At 43.1% G+C, this 21394-nt stretch overlaps 1 protein-coding gene across 2 annotated transcripts in view; it reads right to left on the bottom strand.

Annotated features, from left to right (window-relative positions):
• Positions 1–464: 464 nt before the first annotated feature.
• The window catches only part of LOC307074885 (actin filament-associated protein 1-like 2), a 25942-nt gene continuing 5012 nt past the window's right edge, over positions 465–21394 (bottom strand). Inside the window, exons 2-16 of one of the 2 annotated variants that reach the window (XM_079735287.1) lie at positions 20336–20470; positions 19389–19466; positions 19098–19168; positions 18228–18366; positions 17719–17930; positions 15629–15805; positions 14880–14963; positions 14717–14780; positions 6786–7012; positions 5666–5781; positions 5173–5290; positions 4462–4531; positions 3960–4111; positions 3720–3830; positions 465–1709 (exon numbers count right to left, since the gene is read on the bottom strand). In XM_079735287.1, the coding sequence (XP_079591413.1) occupies positions 1683–1709; positions 3720–3830; positions 3960–4111; positions 4462–4531; positions 5173–5290; positions 5666–5781; positions 6786–7012; positions 14717–14780; positions 14880–14963; positions 15629–15805; positions 17719–17930; positions 18228–18366; positions 19098–19168; positions 19389–19466; positions 20336–20470 (1781 nt within the window). In that variant the 3' untranslated portion in view covers positions 465–1682. The remainder of the gene's footprint in view (positions 1710–3719; positions 3831–3959; positions 4112–4461; positions 4532–5172; positions 5291–5665; positions 5782–6785; positions 7013–14716; positions 14781–14879; positions 14964–15628; positions 15806–17718; positions 17931–18227; positions 18367–19097; positions 19169–19388; positions 19467–20335; positions 20471–21394) is intronic. The other variant, XM_079735288.1, reaches the window with a different exon arrangement.

The following is a 21394-nucleotide window of genomic DNA, read 5'->3' as shown; positions in this document are numbered from 1 at the left end:
TGTTTTGAACGAGTGCGAAATTAAACTGAAGCATGATTTTTTTGCTTCTTCTTATGTCACATTATTGAATGGAACCCTCAATTTATGTATGTGTGTATGTGTATATTAGGGACAAGGGAGGTGTTCCAGGAACGTCCAGTGGGGTGGAGGCCTCGGCAAGACCAAGGACTAGGTGAAAAGATTAAAGCTCAACACTGGCCTGGGAATGCCTCGGGGTCAGAGCTGGTCAATGTGGCCCGGGAAAGGGAAGTATGGGGGCCCCTGCTAGAGCTGCCAATGCTGCCCCCGCGACCGCGGGGGCAACACTTTAGGCACCCAGGATAAGTTGCTTGAAGATGAGGATGAGGAGGGGTGTGTATATTAACATAATACAAATTCCAAACAACAAACACATTTCATTTTAATAAATTTGATTACAATCATTTTATTATAATAGACATAAATCACAAAGGTACAATTAAGAGTTGTGAGATCCAACACAAACGTTTCTGTGAACAAACATTTCTGTGATCACTGTGATCCCCACAGTGAGAATGTCCATCCGCACAGCTTTGTGTCAAAACATTTAGGATGAGATATTAAACAAGTTTTTAGCAACTGCTTTAAAAATGATCAATTAAATTAATAATAAAATGAACAACCCCTTAACACTAGACTAATAGTTGTATTTGTAATTATGTTGGTGACACACAGACACTCACACGCACACACACTTACACATACTGCGTGCGTGCACACACACACACGCTGTCATCAATTATTTTTTGCATTAAATACATTCATTTCGACAGTCATGTTGTGAGCTTTGGCTGCCCTGCTGTCTTTGTGCTTTGCTTTATTTGCCTTTATGGCGTGTGTCGATTTATGTGTCGTACTGCTATCTCTTTCTGGTGTGGACAAATACACACAAATGATCACAGAAAATACATATAACATCGGATATTTGCAGATTCGTTAAAATAAGAAGTGTTTAAATAAACAATAGAAAATAAGACATTTAAAAGTGAAAATGGTTATTATGACGGGTGAGATTAAAGGATCAGACGTACATTTGTCAGATTTCAACTGGAGAATAGTGGCAGTGCCTCCAGTCTACTGTGACCTTCAAAGTAGACCAGGCCTTAACAAATAAATATTGGATAGATAGCTGCCGCAGTGATGGAAACTGCTTCTTTTAACAGTTTATTCTATTAAAAAATTGGTCTTGTTTTTTTTAGAAAGATTACATTACATTCTTTTAGTGGGAGGAAAAGTGAAGATAGACAGATGCTATTCTTTCCTGTTTCACCAGAGGCCTCTGCATAGGAACAAGAGAGGCAAAACATGGCCCTAGATATCAATTTATATTCAAATTGAGCAAGGGCACCAGGCCAAGAATGCTGAAGGGAAATACATCTGTTATATAGGAAGTTCAGCGGATTTCATTTAATCTCATATCAAGGTATAAGAAAATAAAATCCATATTCACTTACCACTAGCAAGATGTCATTTATATTGTGATATTGTGATCTTTTCTTCGTTTTCTTTGCAAGGAGAGGCACACAGTGTTTGATTATTAACAGATTTTTGTTATTGTTATAAGTAAGTCCTTATGACAAGTGAATTCATTAATAATTCATAAGTTAAATCAATCGTAAATCCTTCACGTGTGTGTGTGTTTGTGCGTCTGAAGGACAGTTGTATCAAGCAGTAGCCTTGTGCTCGCATTCCTGTAAAATACATAAACACTCCGTTACGATCATCTTTAACCGGCGGACCCTCCCAACATGCAGCAGACACAACAGTTATAATCGGGCCATCATGAAGTAAATTACATTTGTATGACCGAATTAACTTTTTCCTGAAATTAAGTGCTTGATGAGTTACAGTGGGGCAAAAAAGTATTTAGTCAGCCACCAATTGTGCAAGTTCTCCCATTTAAAAAGATGAGAGAGGCCTGTAATTTTCATCATAGGTATACCTCAGCTATGAGAGACAAAATGAAAAAAAGAAAAATCTAGAAAATCACATCTGAGTTTTAAAGAATTTATTTGCAAATTATGGTGGAAAATAAGTATTTGGTCAATAACAAAAGGTCATCTCAATACTTTGTTACATGCCCGTTTGTTGGCAATGACAGGTCAAACGTTTTCTGTAAGTCTTTACAAGGTTTACACACACTGCTGCTGGTATTTTGGCCCATTCCTCCATGCAGATCTCCTCTAGAGCAGTGATGTTTTTGGGCCTTCGCTGGGCAACACAGACTTTCAACTCCCTCCAAAGATTTTCTATGGGGTTGAGATCTGGAGACTGGCTAGGCCACTCCAGGACCTTGAAATGCTTCTTACGAAGCCACTCCGTCGTTGCCCGGGCGGTGTGTTTGGGGTCATTGTCATGCTGAAAGACCCAGCCACGTTTCATCTTCAGTGCCCTTGCTGATGGAAGGAGGTTTTCACTCAAAATCTCACGATACATGGCCCCATTCATTCTTTCCGTCACACGGATCAGACGTCCTGGTCCCTTGGCAGAAAAACATCCCCAAAGCATGATGTTTCCACCCCCATGCTTCACTGTAGGTATGGTGTTCTTTGGATGCAACTCAGCATTCTTTCTCCTCCAAACACGACGAGTTGAGTTTTTACCAAAAAGTTCTATTTTGGTTTCATCTGACCATATGACATTCTCCCAATCCTGTTCTGGATCATCCAAATGCTCTCTAGCAAACTTCAAACGGGCCCGGACATGCACTGGCTTTAGCAGGGGGACACGTCTGGCACTGCAGGATTTGAGTCCCTGGCGGCGTAGTGTGTTAGTGATGGTAGCCTTTGTTACTTTGGTCCCAGCTCTCTGGAGGTCATTCACTAGGTCCCCCCGTGTGGTTCTGGGATTTTTGTTCACCGTTCTTGTGATCATTTTGACCCCACAGGGTGAGATCTTGCGTGGAGCCCCAGATCGAGGGAGATTATCAGTGGTCTTGTATGTATTCAATTTCCTAATAATTGCTCCCACAGTTGATTTCTTCACACCAAGCTGCTTACCTTTTGCAGATTCAGACTTCCCAGCCTGGTGCAGGTCTACAATTGTGTTTCTGGTGTCCTTTGACAGCTCTTTGGTCTTGGCCATAGTGGAGTGTGGAGTGTGACTGTTTGAGGTTGTGGACAGGTGTCTTTTATATTGACTAGGAGTTCAAACAGGTGCCATTAATACAGGTAACGAGTGGAGGACAGAGGAGCCTCTCAAAGAAGAAGTTACAGGTCTGTGACAGCCAGAAATCTTGCTGGTTTGTAGGTGACCAAATACTTATTTTCCACCATAATTTGCAAATAAATTCTTAAAAAATCAGACAATGTGATTTTCTGGATTTTCTTTTTCATTTTGTCTCTCCTAGCGAGGTTTACCTGTGATGAAAATTACAGGCCTCTCTCGTCTTTTTAAGTTGGAGAACTTGCACAATTGGTGGCTGACTAAATACTTTTTTGCTCCACTGTATATGCATAGGCATGTTCATTCATTAATTATTACAAACTTCTACTACTACAATATAACAGCTAAAACGTTGCAACATATTTAGTTTAATAATTATTTTGTGGTTTGTTGCATTATTTGATGTCGGTAATGTGTTCAGGCAAGTGAAGCGAAAGGCAATAAGAAACAATGAGACAATGAAGTTGTATTGTATTGCATTGTATCGTATGGCTGTATTAGTACTCCTGGGGTGGTCAGAATAGTAGCTCACTCACCTGTCGGCGGGGCAAGGCCTTGCCCTGCTGGACGAACAGCGCAGAGGGAACTCTTTTCAACGAGGTCTTGGCTGAAGCCGTGCGGCGCAGCAGAGGTCTCAAAAAGCCGGCCTGCAGAAGCAGCAGGAACAGAAGCAGCATGACTCTTTATCCAGTCCACACAGGTGAAGCATCACTATGTGAAGCGGGTCAAAGCTGGTCCAAACAGCTAGTGAAAGCTGGTTGGCAGGCGGCTCTGACCTGAGCTCGCTCACTGCAAATGGCCAGAGACTGTCTGAAAGAGGTGCGTTTGTTTTGCTTCCCGGCGGTGGACAGGTTCAGCTCCGAACCTGCCCTCCTGGACCCCGTCAGCTCCAGCTTCTGGATGTTTCGCTTCACCTCCAAGACCCTGTCTGGACCACAGCAACAGAACACAGCTTTAGCTTGGAGAGGTCTTTACCTGTCAAACTGCACACACTCGCACGCACACACACACGCACGCATGCACGCACTCACATAAACAGGAAAACAAACACACACACACACACACACACACTCCGACACACAAACACACACACACACTCATGCATGCATACACTCAAATAAGCACACAAACACACACACCAATCCTTGCACAAACAAACACGCACGCCAACACACACACCCAGGCACACACACACACACACACACACACACACGCACACACACACACACACACACACACACACACACACACACACTATCAGGACTACATTAGACTCACTATGGCTGGCAAAGCCTGTGTTGCTGTAGGTCACTGTGTCCCCGAGAAATAAGCACTCCTGCATCCCATCCTGAGAGACAAAGGACACCTTTACCAAGTGTCTAGAAACAGCTTCAACAGTTTGATCAAGCCGGCCTCCCCCGGGGCTCCACTGAAAACTCCATGTGGCGTTGATCAGCGGCAGGTTAATCTACAGTGTTTAATGTACAGAGAATGATACTATTCGAGTGTAAGTGTTGTGTTGACACCTTACGATGGTCATCGGGAAACTGAAACGCTGTGATTGTGTAGTCAGGACGGAGCCATCAGACACACCATTTCCCGCTTCCCTCTATTTTACATTTAGGGGATTTTGCTGACGCTTTTATCCAAGACAACTTACAACCATTCATTCACACACTGACTGCGGAGTCAACCACGCAGGGCTCCAGCTCGTCAGGAGCAGTCAGGGTGAGTTGTCTTTCTCAGGAACACCGCGACACACTAGGAGGGGCCAGGCATCAAAACTAGCAACCTTCCGATAACCAGGCAACCCGCTCTACCTCCTGCCGCCCTTCATTGATTATATCCCAGCCAAGTCGTTAGACACGACAGCGCACAACACACCAAAATATTCCCTTTAAAATAGATACCTCTGCATCAGAATGGTTTCATGTCTGAATTCATTACATCACTGAACTCAACATCTTTCCCACCGGGACCATCACATACCGTGTAGCGCAGTATGGAGGTGTTGGAATAGATGGGCTGGGAGCGGGCGTTACCGTTCAGGCAGAACATTTCGTCCATGTACATGTTGGAGGTGGGAAATCGCCTGGTCTGCAGGCTACTGAGAAGGAGAGGTAATAAATGGTAAACTAAATGGATTGCATTTATAAAGCGCTTTTCTAACCATCGGCCCTCAAAGCGCTTTACAATATTGCCTAACATTCACCCAATCACATACACATTCACACACCGACAGCAGTTTCAACCATGCAGGGCGACAGCTAGCTCATCAGAATCAGTGAGGGTGAGGTGCCTTGCTCAGGGACACCTCAGCACTTAGGTTGGAGGAGCTGGAGATCGAATTAGCAACTTTACGGTTACCAGCCAACCCGCTCTATCTCTCTACCTCCTAACCACATGCCCCCAATACAATACAGATGGGCGGATTGAGGGGATTGATAGATTAAAGGGTTAAACGCGGTTAAGCAGGCCTCACCTGAGGGCTACACCTGTATTGTCTGGTTCTCCATCCTTGCCACAGGGTGGATTCTGATGGTAAGCTTCTTCCCTGAGCAGCTTAAGCCATCGCTGTTTGTCGTCCAAACAGCTGGCCTGGAGAGGAAGAGGCATACAGAGTGAAGCATTGATAACACTTCTCCCAAGAACAGCAACCATTCATTCGATTTATGTTGTGCTTTTCAGGACACTCAAAGCGATGACATAGAAGTACTGTACATAATAACATATGTACATCTGAGTTTAGTTTGCCAGCCACAGCTTCTGCCCAGAAGATCCATAACATCAGATGATCTGCAATCAGAATGAATGGTATCTCTGATCCATTCATCTTTAATCCAAAGCAACACATTGGTGTATCGAACCAAGAATCTTTCGGCCAGTAGACCGACACCTTACACAGCCTCAGATCGACAATGTGCTGCCCTATCAGAGATGAAATCAGAGTTTGGTTCAAACGGGTCTAATATCATCCTGGGTCATGACAGCACAGATACAAGGAAGCCAATAGCTTCTTCTTGAATCGCCCCCTGGTTAAAGACACTGAGACGGAGCACTAGCTACCATCAGAAGAGTGAGGCACGACTGACTCTTCTCACACAGGTCTGTGATTATACTTTCCACCTGTGTGTCCTTACATCATTGTTGTGCTTTCTTACCCCCTGTCCTTATCCCCCATTGGCATTAGTGAGCCAGTGTTGGAATTATGGTGGCGGACATCTTTCCAATAAAAATGTTGGTAGAAGGTCTTGAGACCAATCCCTCCCTGAAATCTGTATGTTATTCAAACACTATTCTCTTCATGCCAATGCAAATCCCTTCTCTTTCAAAATGTATATATTTTTTTTATGTATGAACCTCTATTGCAACATAACAGGAATTATAATAGGAAAGGGACCACCCCATCTGATCCATATATCAACTTCAAATGTGGTATGGCACAATGGTTTGTGTGGGGAATTGAGGGAGAAGTAAAAGATAACAGGGTGTTTTTTTAATCATGTTCAGAGCCCCCCCCCCGCACCCTGAACCGGTAGTAATCCTTAGGAATAACGTGAGTAGGTGCTGTGCTCCCAACGCGTGGGGAGCTATCTCAGTACCTCCAACACCGCCATCTGAAGCCCATGTAGGCTGAGATAGATGCGGTAAGAGTGCTCAGTGTCGGGCCCAGGGAGGACGTCTGCCCCTCGTAGCGGCAGGGTGTACTGGGGCAGGCGGTCGCCCTCGTCAGACGGCCCCTCCTCGTCGCCGAACATCTTCAGGAGCCCCGCCTCCACCTGGCACAGCAAGCTTTGCCATTGGAAGTTCATCAGCACATTGAGGAAGCCTATAGGTGCGCCCATGGGAGGAGAGAGGGAAGAGGACGTTAGAGGAGGAGGACGTCGTGTGTTCTTCACTGGATGTGTTCATCGTCACTTAGCTCTGCATAAAACTGTATGCGGCCCAACGGTCTGGGAAAGTCACTACTGCTGGTCACCGGGAACAGGGGTTCCCAACCGGTGGTCAATTTGAATGCCTTCATTTTAAGATGCATCATTTTTAAAGAAAGTATGTGGCTGTTTTTCAAGATGGTTTATTCTTATATTCACAACAATTAAATCAACAGCAATGAAATGCGTGAGTCTCAGGCTCCCTTCAACAACGCAATAGTATAAAAAACTACAATTCATAAGAGAAACACAATAAGTCACCTGAGACTTCGACAAACACAAAAGTAGTGCAAAGACACAGAGCATTTACAGTGCATACTTTACAGTGGTTTGGTTGTATATCAATCATTTTATGTCTATGTGTTGTGTTCTAATTATCCTTTTCTGGAAAATATTTCAAGGCCCGATACTAACGGGTCTAGCGACCGGGTGTTGGGAATCACTGACCAAGAACATAACTCAAGAGTAGGAACTACACTCAGTACATTACCTATGTGCGTTCTTACTACTAATGTAGCAAAATCATGTAATGCTACAACTTATACAACCAGGAGAAGGGTTCTCTCAAAATGAACTAGAACGGAGGGCCCCTAGTTAACTACTTGGTGGCTCCTGGTAGGGTCATCCAAGTCGGTCAGGTCGAGGGATAGAGGTCTGACAAAGTGCAATCCACTGGTCCTCCAGGTTGACGGTTGGGCACAGAGCTAACAACCCAGTCCCATAGAAAAAGTATTGTTACGGAAACAGCAACAAAGGAAAAAAACACTACTGTACAATGGGCCTCCAGAGTTATCGAAAGATAATAGAATGAATGTCAGTGGTGAAAGCCGTAAGGAAGCTACTGGCAAGAAGGTGGGTGCCCTCAACACAAAATGCAAGACCAGGATTGGATTATGGAATGTGCGAACCTTGTACCAAACAAGTAAACTCGCTCAAGTAACAGCAGAAATGAGAAATTACAACCTGCATATTCTCGGAATAAGTGAGAGTAGGTGGACAGGAACAGGCAGACACAAAACCAACACAGGAGAGACTGTCCTGTACTCCGGAAGGGATGACAACCAACAACATGAAGGGGTAGCCATCATCCTTAAAAAACGAATGGAGAAATGTCTGATGGAATGGAAACCTGTAAACAGCAGACTCATGAAAGTCAGATTGTGAGGGAAACACATTAACATCACAATCATCCAATGTTATGCACCAACAAATGACAGTGATGAAATAACCAAGGACATATTCTATGATCAGCTCCAAGCAGAATTAGAAGAAACTCTCCAACATGATATGAAGATAATAATGGGCGATTTAAATGCAAAAGTAGGCAGCAATAACAAAAACTATGACAGGGCCATGGGGAGGAAGGGCTGTGGCATCATGAATGAAAATGGGGACAGGCTGTCAGAGTTATGTACCACTTACAACCTTGTCATCGGAGGTACCCTATTCCCACATACCGACATCCACAAACTCACCTGGTGTTCCCCCAATGGAAGAGACAGGAACCAGATAGACCATCTAATGATCAACGGCACCTGGAGACGATCACTCTTGAACATTAGAGTCAGGAGAGGGGCTTATGTCAGCAGCGACCATCACCCAGTCACAGCAGTGCTTAAGTTAAAATTAAGGAGAGCTTGGAAGAAGATAACAGGACAGCAACATTTTGACGTGGAGAAATTACATGACCCCAAAGTGAAGGCCGCTTTCATACTACAGCTGAAAAACAGATTCCAAGCTCTGGCAGACACACGTGACAACATGCAAAAAGGACCTGATGATGCCAACATTAAATGGGAACAGATCAAAACCGCTTACTCCAATAGCAGTGAAGTCTGCCTGGGAATAAAGCAAAGGAACAGAAAAGAGTGGATTACAGCAGACACCTGGAAAGTCATAGCATATAGGAGAGCCCTTAAAAAGAAATGAATGGAAGCCAAGTCACAAAGGATTAAAGATAAATACAAGCAACAATATAGGGAAACCGACAGAACAGTTAAGAGGATGGCAAGAGAAAACAAGAGAAATTATATAAACAGTCTTGCAGACCAGGCAGAAGAAGCAGTAAACAAGGGAGAGCAAGGCAAACAAGGGCAAACTCTTACATCAGAGGCAGAAGTAGAGGCAAGTTGGGCTGAACACTTCAGCGAGGTCCTAAACAGACCCCCACCAACAGCAGAAGCAGAGATACAGGAACCTGAGACTGTCCTTGATGTTAACACTGCACCACCAGAAGAAAAATAAATAGTTTCAGCCATCAAATCACTCAAAACGGAAAAGCCCCCGGGCAAGACAACCTGAATGCAGAACTGTTCAAAGTACACCCAGAACTTTCAGCAAAACTGTTCAAACCACTCTTCACATCCATATGGGAGGGGAAGACGATACAAAACGACTGGTCAAAGGGTGTACTCGTAAAGATCCCCAAGAAAGGTTCCCTAAAAAACTGTGACAACTGGCTTGGAATTACCCTTTAGTCAATTCCAAGTAATAGACAAGCAGCTCAGAAGAGAACAAGCAGGGTTTCGGAAAGGAAAAGGGTGTGCTGACCAAATTTTCACTCTGCGCATTATAGAGCATTGCACAGAATGGCAAAGACAGCTATATATCAATTTTGTAGACTTCGAGAAAGCATTTGACAGCATACACAGGGACAGTTTATGGCACATTCTATGTTTGTATGGGATTCCATAAGAAATCATCCTCATCATAAAGGGTTCTTACAGCAACTTCACATGCCAAGTAGGAAACAGCATCCACACTTTCGAAGTCAAGACTGGAGTGAGGCAAGGATGCGTGATGTCCGCATTACTCTTCAATACCGTCATAGACTGGGTGATGCGAAGAACAACCGAAGATCAACCTAGAGGCATCAGATGGACACTATTTACAACACCTGAAGACCTAGACTTTGCAGACGACTTGGCACTGGTTTCCCATACACACCTACATATGTAAGAAAAAACATCCCGTGTCAACAGATTTGCACAACAAATAGGACTGAACATAGGCCTGAAGAAAACAGGTGATGACCTTAAACACACAAAATCCCCCACCTATACAAATAAATGGAATAAATATACCCACAACAGAAGAGTTTTCATATCTGGGAAGAACTGTAAGATAAGATGGAGGAACAGGCAATGACATCAAAAGCCGATTCACCAAGGCAAGAAACACATTCAGAATGATGAACAATGTGTGGAAGTCCATGATGTATAGCATCAACACCAAACTCAAATTATACAAGAGCTGTGTTCTCTCGTCCTTATTATACAACTCTGAATGCTGGAGGATGACAGAGAAAGACCTTTCCAAGATCTCTGCATTCCACACAAGAAACTTCAGAATAATCTTACGTATCTTCTGGCCTAACACCATCCCCATACTCTAGATAGAGAGAGAAAACGAGGGAGAGGTAAAGCAAGAAGACAGAGAGAGGAAAAGAGAGAGGTAAAGCGAGTCAGTGAGTGAGACAGAAGAGATGTCCATGTCGGAACATTTAAGCCATCATTTTTCATTTTCACATTCACAGTGTTTGTAATAACGCCATTTAAAATAACGGCGTTAGGTAACGCCGTTATTTTTTCAGTAACGGGGTAATCAAACTAATTAATGTTTCCGTCGTTACAACTCTGTTACTGTTAATGCGGTGCGTTACTATGAATTGATTGAATAAAAATAAGAATATACGAACGCACCCCTGGCTCCACACACAAACTGCTAGTGAGGAGACCGGGTGGGTTAACAACGAGATAAGCGATTATGATTGGCTAAGGTTGAGTGTTTAATGATAGCCAATCGGAGCCAGTGTTTTTACTCACAGGCCAGGACACCCGCGCCACACACACACACACACACACACACACACACACACACACACACACACACACACACACACACACACACATTCACACACACATTCTATGAAACAGCAGAAATGGTGAGTCCGGAGCAATCCGATGAAAAGTTGGCATTTTTTAAGGTGGAGATATAAGCAAGGTAAGGTCAAAGGCAAGAACGTGCATGTAAACAACTCTAATTTAATGAAGCATCTCACAACGACACATGCATCTACAAAGCTAGTGGCCAAAAACACAGATACCTAAACCACCACAAATACTTTGACATATAGCAACTTTTTTTTTTACAGTAAGGCAAATAGTTACTTTCCCTTGGAACTAGTTACTTTTATTATATAGTGGTTTAGTTACTAACTCAGTTACATTTTGGAACAAGTAGTGAGTAACTATAACTAATTACTTTTTTAAAGTAATGTTCCCAACATTGCTCATTCATTCTTTTACACAAGTTTATTGAGAATCATGATGACTGATACTGATTACTGATACAAAAAAAAATTGTGAGACTGTGACAATGCCTCCCCAAAACTGGCACTTTTTCTTTTCAATCACATGTTTCATCGTACCTGGACATCCAGGAGACACGGACACGAGTTGAGCCCTTGTGATAGCAGAGGCTGCTATCTGTTCTTGAACTGAACTGTGTCTCAGCATTGTCCTGATGCCCTACTACAAACTTTCTACCCCATCCCTCCCCTCCCCCATCCGAATCCCTCGCCATCACACCTGCGGTGACCATAGCCTGGAAAAGAAGTCTTTGTTGCAACTGCCTACTCAAAACTAACTGAGCCATGATGTCACTGGTATTCTTTGTGATGTTGTTGTGCCATCTTTTTACAGGGGGAAATTGTTCATTTGATAGCCATAATGTAGTCCACAAAGATAACACCTTTTTACAAACTGCCCATGGGTTAGCTAAGGCTAAAGGGATGCAGTCGTGTTGGGTTTGTGGGCTTATGCCATCTTCATCTCAGGTATATCCTTACCTCGCTGTCCCGTTCACCATCCCTGAGGATATTGCAGCTTACAAGCATGTCATTGAAGGTAAACAAGACCCCCTAGATCGGTAGCAGCCCAGGTTCCCTATTACACCGTCCAAATGGATGCAGGACTCCCAATTGAGATCAAATTGAGCTATGCTCTTAAGGTTGTCATTTGTTGGACCGATAAAGGAAAGGTTGCAGGAGGTTGGTAAGAGTGTGGGTTCACAGGAACAGGTTGCCATATCAGGAAATGGTAGGTCTGTTGGTAAATATACGGATGCCTTGCCTGCAGTAAATGGGACCATGTTTGTTTGTGGACAGAATGCTTATTCATATCTGCTTCCTTATTTCCGTGGTTCATGTTAGGTCGCCTATGTAGTGCCTGCTTTGGAGATTGTTTTGCAAAGTTTCTAAGGCTAAGCCTGCATCTAGGCCCTGTAATTTTGTCTTTTGGGAACAGTGAGAACTATTAAAGCTGTTAGAGCTTCACTGCCGAGCAGAGGGAGGTGTCTGGACAGTTGATTTCCTTGATTTTTTTGATTTTTTTATCTGTTTTGGTTTTACCTAATGAGTTTGCTATTTTTAAGTAGCCTACACCTGGTTTACTTTTTTATGATGAGTATCATCATAAAAAAATGTTTGCTATATGTTTACTATTGCCTTTTATTCTTTCTTTTGTTGATTGTTTACCAGTAGATACACTGAATTATCATGTAAAGGTTAAACTACGTTTAATATTATCAAGAGGGAGGAATGTAGTATGTTGCTGTTTTATAGTGTCTCTCTGTGATACATATCTTATTCTGGGAACAGGTCGGAATCAGAATCAGAATCTCTTTATTGTCATTGCACAAAGGGCAACGGAATTGGGGTAAAGGCTCTCAAAATAAGTGTTGTTTTTTTTTTTTAAAGATTTTTTTAAAACAAAAACAAAATGAGAAAAGGGTTATTTTTTTAAAATATATATAGAATGTTAAAGATTCAAAAACAAATATATATAATTAAAAATGTCAGCCAATTTTAAAGGTCAGATTGGGATGATAATGCAATCATTTATAATTCTGCATTATTTAGAGAAATTACAGCTCTTGTGTAGAACCTGTTCAGGCCAGTGCCTCTCCTACTGATACCAGGTGTTATTTCCAACAATCCTCCATTTGTTTATGTCCCAACAAGGACAAACCAACCACGTTTTCTGGGACATAGCCAAGGCCATATACCTTATCAACTGTGCTTTTGTTTTTCACATTTTCTTTCCTATTATACTCACCTCAAACCTACCTGTTCTCACTTAAACCATCTATTCAACCCTCTGATCCAACCTGTCAAGTTGCCTTGATTTCCACTACAAGAATTACTACTACGACGAAAAAATACACAACGCAGAGTCTATACGAACAGCTTAGAAATAAGCTGAAATCTAACAATACTATATTAAGACACTTCACATTTTAGTGATGTAGTGCCAGGCACACAGGTTTACTCTCCAAAGAAACCATGGCTTTTCTAATAAGGTGATTTGTTTATTTTGTAATTCTTTACTCAGTGATTAATCAGTAGCATGGACTTAATTCATTTCTTCAATTTTTTTACCAGGGTACTGCAATTGTCTCTACTACTTGCTGTGGGGTATCAAGTACATGGTGAGTTGGATCCAAAAGTATGAGCAGCATCCCCATTACCAGCAGTCTCCTAGCAGCCACTGCAGTCACTTCAGCCACTGCAGCTACTCCAGCACCACCAGCAATAGCACCCACAGCAGCCACTCCAGCCACAGCACCCACTCCAGCAACAGCAGGCACTCCAGCAACAGCAGGCACTCCAGCAACAGCAGGCACTCCAGCCACTGCAGCCACTCCAGCCAAAGCAGCCACTCCAGCCACTGCAGCCACTCTAGCCACTCAAGCAACAGCAGACACTGCAGCAGCAGCAGCAGTCTCCTAGCTACCAGCAGCACTAGCCAGCAGGTCAACTGATTATCCACTCCTTATTTCAAATGTCTCGGGCAAAATAATAAACTGATGAATTTCAAATTTTCTGTTTATTATTTGGAAGATAATCTGAATGCCAGCAGTTGCCAGGATGTGGAAACACATCTGAGTAACTGCTTGGCTCAAAATGCCTTTTCAGAATAGCCTAGTGTCCTTACACTAGGCTAATCTAAAAAGGCACTTTGTAAATAATTATGAGTAAGCTCATAATTTAATGGTTGGCATCACTCAATGTGGGGAAATTCATCTGGGAAGCAGGGTTATTTTAATGTGATGAAATGCTTGCCCTCTTTATTGTATATTCATGGCCCCAAGCAGACCGCTTGTAGTGGATTATCTTCTCCTCCACCTCTAGCAGGAGGCTCCTCCACCTCTAGCAGGAGGCTCCTCCACCTCTAGACCTCTAGCATGAGACTCCTCCTCCTCTAGCATGATACTCCACAACTAGCAGGAGACTCCTTCACCGCTAGTAGGTGACTCCTCCACCTCCAGCAGGAGACTCCTCCACCTCTAGCAGGAGACTTCTCGGCCTTCCTGGGCAATGGCTAGCATCTAGCCTGCTGGTTGGCTTAAAGATCTAGAACTTCTGTCAAGATTTCTAAATTTCTCAACTTCTGATGGATCAGCCTGCTACAGGTTTTTGTTTGTGTGGTATTGTTCATTGGACCAAGACTCAAATTAAAGATTGGGGCCCTCTTGTTTGTCTGCTGCCATGACTACAGGTGTGTACGTTCTTTGCCGTTGTGAAATGGGGACTTGTCTACCTTTGTTGCTATAGTTGTCCGGAGGTTCATCGTCTTCTTCATCACTTTGCAGAGCTGGGCTGTACTAGAAAAAGCAGGTGGTGCACACACACATGTACTGTTAATATACAACGTATAGGCCTGTGAGTTTGTGAGAAGGTGTGTGTGTGGGGTGGAGACTCACTCTGTATGAAGGGGTTCGGTCTGACTTGACCTGGGAGGAGCAGCTCAATGTGTCTACACCCCCAGAGCTGATGTCTTCCATGACCTGGAACACACACACACACACACACACACATACACACACACACACTCACACACACACACACACAAACACACACACACACACACACACACACACACACACACACACACACACACACACACACATACACACCCACGTATTCATGAATAGATAAGGGCAGAAAGAATTGTGTGAGCAAATTGAAGCCTTGCATTGAGCTTCTATTGCTGCGTTGTGTGCTGCACCCCTGAAATACACTGCTGCCTGCGTTTGGTCCACACTGTTTCACAGCGAGAGCTCCCAGTGATGGACCCTGTATACGCTGTGTTCAACAGCCTTTGTGAACATGCCGATTTAGATTTCAAAGTATATCGGGCCTTTAATGTTGAGCCTTCAGCAACCTGTTCCAAACGGATGCATTGAAATCAAATGCTTGGATTTTGCTAGTCGCTTTTATCCAAAGTGACTTGCAACCATCATTCCAACATTCACACACCGGCGGAGTCAACCACGCAGAGTGACAGCAGGCTCGTCATGAGCAGTCAGGTTGAGGTGTCTTGCTCAGGGACACCCTGACACTCAGCTAGAAGGAGCCGGCGATCTAACTAGCAATCATTTGGTTACTAGTCAACCCGCTCTACACCCTGAGCTACTGCCGCCCCACCGCGCCAACCCTCCTGCTGTCTCACCCTTTTCCACTCTGATGCCTCCTGGGGATCGTTGAGTCCCAGGACCAGTGTCTGGGTCGCATCCGACACCCTGAGCTCGTGCTGGAGCCCCCTGCTAGTCCGGGGCCGGTATAGCACCTGACAACCCTGCAGACCCATCTCCAGCTGGGGCAACAGATCCTTGGCACTCCGGTAGCACTGCAGTGACCGGCAGACATAAACGCAATAAATATGATATCTAATATTAATTACAATTATTATAAATATTAAAAAATTATATAATTTATACATATATATATATACATATATATATACACAGTATATAATAATATCTATATATTACATGATAAAAATGTGTATAATATTGTACAATTCAATAGATATAGAGTTAATAAATTGAAATTAATATATATATATATACGGTGAATTTAATTATAAAACATAAACAGATACCTGAATGTACAGTGGGGCAAAAAAGTATTTAGTCAGCCTCCAATTGTGCAAGTTCTCCCACTTAAAAAGATGAGAGAGGCCTGTAATTTTCATCATAGGTATACCTCAGCTATGAGAGACAAAATGAAAAAAAAAATCTAGAAAATCACATTGTCTGATTTTTAAAGAATTTATTTGCAAATTATGGTGGAAAATAAGTATTTGGTCAATAACAAAAGGTCATCTCAATACTTTGTTACATGCCCTTTGTTGGCAATGACAGAGGTCAAACGTTTTCTGTAAGTCTTTACAAGGTTTTCACACACTGCTGCTGGTATTTTGGCCCATTCCTCCATGCAGATCTCCTCTAGAGCAGTGATGTTTTTGGGCCACACGGACTTTCAACTCCCTCCAAAGATTTTCTATGGGGTTGAGATCTGGAGACTGGCTAGGCCACTCCAGGACCTTGAAATGCTTCTTACGAAGCCACTCCTTCGTTGCCCGGGCGGTGTGTTTGGGGTCATTGTCATGCTGAAAGACCCAGCCACGTTTCATCTTCAGTGCCCTTGCTGATGGAAGGAGGTTTTCACTCAAACTCTCACGATACATGGCCCCATTCCTTCTTTCCGTCACACGGATCAGACGTCCTGGTCCCATGGCAGATAAACAGCCCCAAAGCATGATGTTTCCACCCCCATGCCTCACTGTAGGTATGGTGTTCTTTGGATGCAACTCAGCATTCTTTCTCCTCCAAACACGACGAGTTGAGTTTTTACCAAAAAGTTATATTTTGGTTTCATCTGACCATATGACATTCTCCCAATCCTGTTCTGGATCATCCAAATGCTTTCTAGCAAACTTCAAACGGGCCCGGACATGCACTGGCTTTAGCAGGGGGACACGTCTGGCACTGCCGGATTTGAGTCCCTGGCGGCGTAGTGTGTTAGTGATGGTAGCCTTTGATACTTTGGTCCCAGCTCTCTGGAGGTCATTCACTACGTCCCCCCGTGTGGTTCTGGGATTTTTGTTCACCGTTCTTGTGATCATTTTGACCCCACAGGGTGAGATCTTGCGTGGAGCCCCAGATCGAGGGAGATTGTCAGTGGTCTTGTATGTATTCCATTTCCTAATAATTGCTCCCACAGTTGATTTCTTCACACCAAGCTGCTTACCTATTGCAGATTCAGACTTCCCAGCCTGGTGCAGGTCTACAATTGTGTTTCTGGTGTCCTTTGACAGCTCTTTGGTCTTGGTCATAGTGGAGTTTGGAGTGTGACTGTTTGAGGTTGTGGACAGGTGTATTTTATACTGATAAGGAGTTCAAACAGGTGCCATTAATACAGGTAACAAGTGGAGGACAGAGGAGCCTCTTAAAGAAGAAGTTACAGGTCTGTGACAGCCAGAAATCTTGCTGGTTTGTAGGTGACCAAATACTTATTTTCCACCATAATTTGCAAATAAATTCTTAAAAAATCAGACAATGTGATTTTCTGGATTTTTTTTTTCATTTTGTCTCTCATAGCTGAGGTTTACCTATGATGAAAATTACAGGCCTCTCTCGTCTTTTTAAGTGGGAGAACTTGCACAATTGGTGGCTGACTAAATACTTTTTTGCCCCACTGTATATAGACATAGCAAGTTAAAAAGAAAAAGCATGGAGGAAAAAAAAGGAGCCTAACCAATAGGGCGTCGTTCCTAATGACAAACAGCTGCTTGCTCCACTGGCCCAGCCACCTCTTCCTCCACAGATAGCCACAGAGGCGGGACTCCGGGGCGGACCTTAGGCAGGGCTGAGAGGCTGTCCATTGGATGTAGTGAGCCCTGTCCTTCACTTGCTCCTCCCCCTCCTCCCCGTACAACTCATAGTGGCTGCTCTCAGTCTCCGCCTTCTCTGGAGGAAGGAGAACTTCAGATTTATGACATTATGATAATATCATCTCATGTGTATGTGTGTGTGTGTGTGTTTGTATGTAGGAGTGTGTGTGTGTTTGTGTGTGTGTGTGTGTGTGTGCATGTGTGTGCATGCGTGTGTGTGTGTGGGCATATGTTTGAGCGTGTGTGCGTGCATGCGTGCGTGCATGCATGTGTGTGTGTTTGTGTGTGTGCTTGCATGCGTGTGTGCGTGTGTGTGCGCGTGCATGCATGCGTGTGTGCGTGCTTGTGTGTGTGTGTGTGCGTGTTGGTGCACCTTTATTATTGCAGGTTAGTTCAGGTATATAAGGCTCTGCTTCTTCGTAGTTGTCTTCTTCGTCATCCTCTTCTTCCTCCTCCTCATCATCATGGTTGATGACTCTGGCCAGACTCCCTGGGCAGGGTACAGCCACGCCCTGATGGGACACAGAGACAGATGGCGACAGACAGACCGACAGACCGAAAGAGACGAAGATCCAAAGAAATGGCGAGAAAGAACAAATGGAATAAAAAAAGAAAGAAAGGAAAGATATATGTTGTTAATTTTCATTGATGTATGCATGTCAGACAGCAATGCCATAGACAAAAAGCCATGCCTACTAATAATGATTCGTGTTTCATGCCAGCTCAACTTACATCTATGTGTGTGTGTGTGTCTGTGTTTGTTTGTTCTATCACGACATCATTTAGCCCAGATGCTAATCGGCAGCTATCAACCACTTCCTGCCTGCACTTAGCCCTCACCAAATAGCATTGCAGAGGCTCTCATATAAACAGTACACTTCCTGTCTCTTACACACATACATACACACACACACAAACACACACCCATTGCAATGCATGCAAACGCACACAGACACACACACACACACACACACACACACAAACACACACACACACAAAACCACCATATACAGCAAAAGTAACCAGTAACTAGCCCTACAATCTACAGCCCAACATATAAGTGCTAGTCATTACCATACCACATCCAACAAAAGTCCCCTTCCCTTGCACCCATTCTTCTCCTCTATTCCTTACCTCCTCTCCTTCCTTTCCCCTATCCTCTCCTCTATAAATAAAATGCTGGAATTGATGTGTGTGTGTTGTTTTTGTGTGTGTGTGTGTCTGTGTGTGTGTTGAGACTCACCCCATTCAATGACCTTGATTGTATGTCTGCAGACTCCCTCTGAGTTTCCTGCTTAGAAAGGAGATGTACCTCTACACACACACACACACACACACACACACACCAACGCACAGACACACATACATACACACAAACACGCACACATATACATACACAATGTCAATTTCATCCACTGTAGCTCCAATTTGTTATTGAATTAAAGGTGTAGAGCATACGTAGATAAATATAACCTCTTTTGATATCATTGTTATTGTACCGAGTATCATTATTTTTATTAATCAAATCCTTTACCTGCCAAAGACGTGTCAGTATGCATCTTGCTAGGCGATAATGATGGACAGCTCATAAACATGTATTCAGCATCTTCCACTGAGTGGAAAAATACACACAAACACACACAAACTTATTAAAACACATTCAACACTTAACTAACCAATATGTTTAGTATGCATCCATAATATATATATATATATATATATATATATATATACACACACATATATAGATATATCAAAGGTGTCACCTACTGCACCCTCTCCATTGTAAGGTTGTCATTATTATGATAAGACAAGTACTGTGGAAATTACTGACATCAAAATGATGTTCTGCTAGAAGAATAACGAATGCATGGGAATACTGTAGGTGGCCTTAGCTCCTGAAGGGCTACTAGCCATGATGTAGTAAGCATGAAGAGAAAGGAAACACAAAAACCGACTTAATAATAGAAAGAGCATTAGTGATTGTGTAGAACAGAAGCATCAGTATTATGAAACGCAGAAATGGGATAGCGGCAAATTGTAGACTGAAAATTGTATTCGTACTGACATACATGCAAAAACAAATTGCCACTTGTACATAATGTAGTGTGCTCGCATGCTATATATATTTGTAAGTTTGGTTGTTGTATCAATCAGTGATCACACTAGAATCAACCCTGTTGACGCACAAAAAACTTCACACACATTAATAGTCACCGCTATTTCGAGGCAAATTTCTAATATAAGGCAGAAGTGCATCATACAGGTCTGCAGAAAAATGTCAGTGTGCCACCTTCTGTAAAGAAATAATGGAAAAGGTTTGACCATTGATGCTGTCGGTCGTATTTGGGGAATGCAAATCACAAAACAATGATGTCAATTGTCCAACCTTCTGCCATTTTTAAATAATAGTAGCTCATTTTTATTATGACTTCCTCACAATACTAATCAATAACTTTAGTGTTAATAGTTGATATCTACCAGGAGTGTCTGCAGTGTGTAGTATTGCCAAGAGTTCTGAAAGGGATTTCTTCTGGGTCTGAGCGATGTAACTGAGGCTCTCCGTGTCCAGGACACAAAGGAAGGACTGCAGCTCCTGGATCAGCCGAGACAGAACTAAGGGGAGAGAGAGAAGATAAAGGGGGGGGGGGGGGGGGTATGGGAGAGGAAAGAGAATGAGAAAGTAGAGGAAACTATTACAGTCAGACAGGTTTAGTTAGAGGATGGAGGAATGGAAAAGCATAACCGAAGCGATAAAAAGTTCCCCAAATACCTTTTAATCACCACACTAAACACACCATAACAGATGGCACATATTAAACAGATACAGCCCTAAATAAACTCTATCTCATGTCAGGAACATTACCAGTAATTCAACGTGTTATTTTATTGTGAGCTTGGTTCATCAGCAAGCAGTCCTGCCAGCGCCAGGGTTTATGTTATGTGTCGCTATGTTGTCTGTTGGTTTTTGTACACAGTGCAGGTCTATCTCTGTGGACAGTATCTTTAAAGCCATTTTAATATTGAATGTGTTTTTAACACGCTGCCTGCTCAGAGACTACAGATGGAAATTATCTTCCCTGGCAAACTCTGCATGCTTACAGAGATGTCACAAATGTGTGCTGTTCCGGTCAAAGGAATAAATTACATTTGAAAAACTAAAGATCACCACAAATATGAATGTTTTGCTTTATGCAGGAACCCATAAAACTCCTCTTGCCAGGGATCAAAACATGTCCTCAATGAGATATGAATATTACATGTATATCATTCATATGAAATCAGCACAATGTAGGGCCATTGTGTGCAATGAAGTTGGTTTTGTGTTTGAGTGTTCTCTAATGTAGAAAAGTGTGCATTTGTCGGGGGTGCATGTTATTTTTGAAATCAGTTACAGCGTCAGATGGAATGGAATGAGAGTGTCTACTGAATGGTGACCTTTGACCCTGTTCTCCTACTGCACCATAGAGTGTGAATGGCACCCTGTTCTATTATAGAACATATGAATGGACTCACTTCTGTCCATCGTCTGTTCTGGCC

The sequence above is a fragment of the Pollachius pollachius genome (genome assembly GCF_949987615.1).
Source record: "Pollachius pollachius genome assembly, chromosome: 1".
Lineage (NCBI taxonomy): Eukaryota > Metazoa > Chordata > Actinopteri > Gadiformes > Gadidae > Pollachius > Pollachius pollachius.
This window is presented reverse-complemented; position numbering and strand designations above follow the sequence as displayed.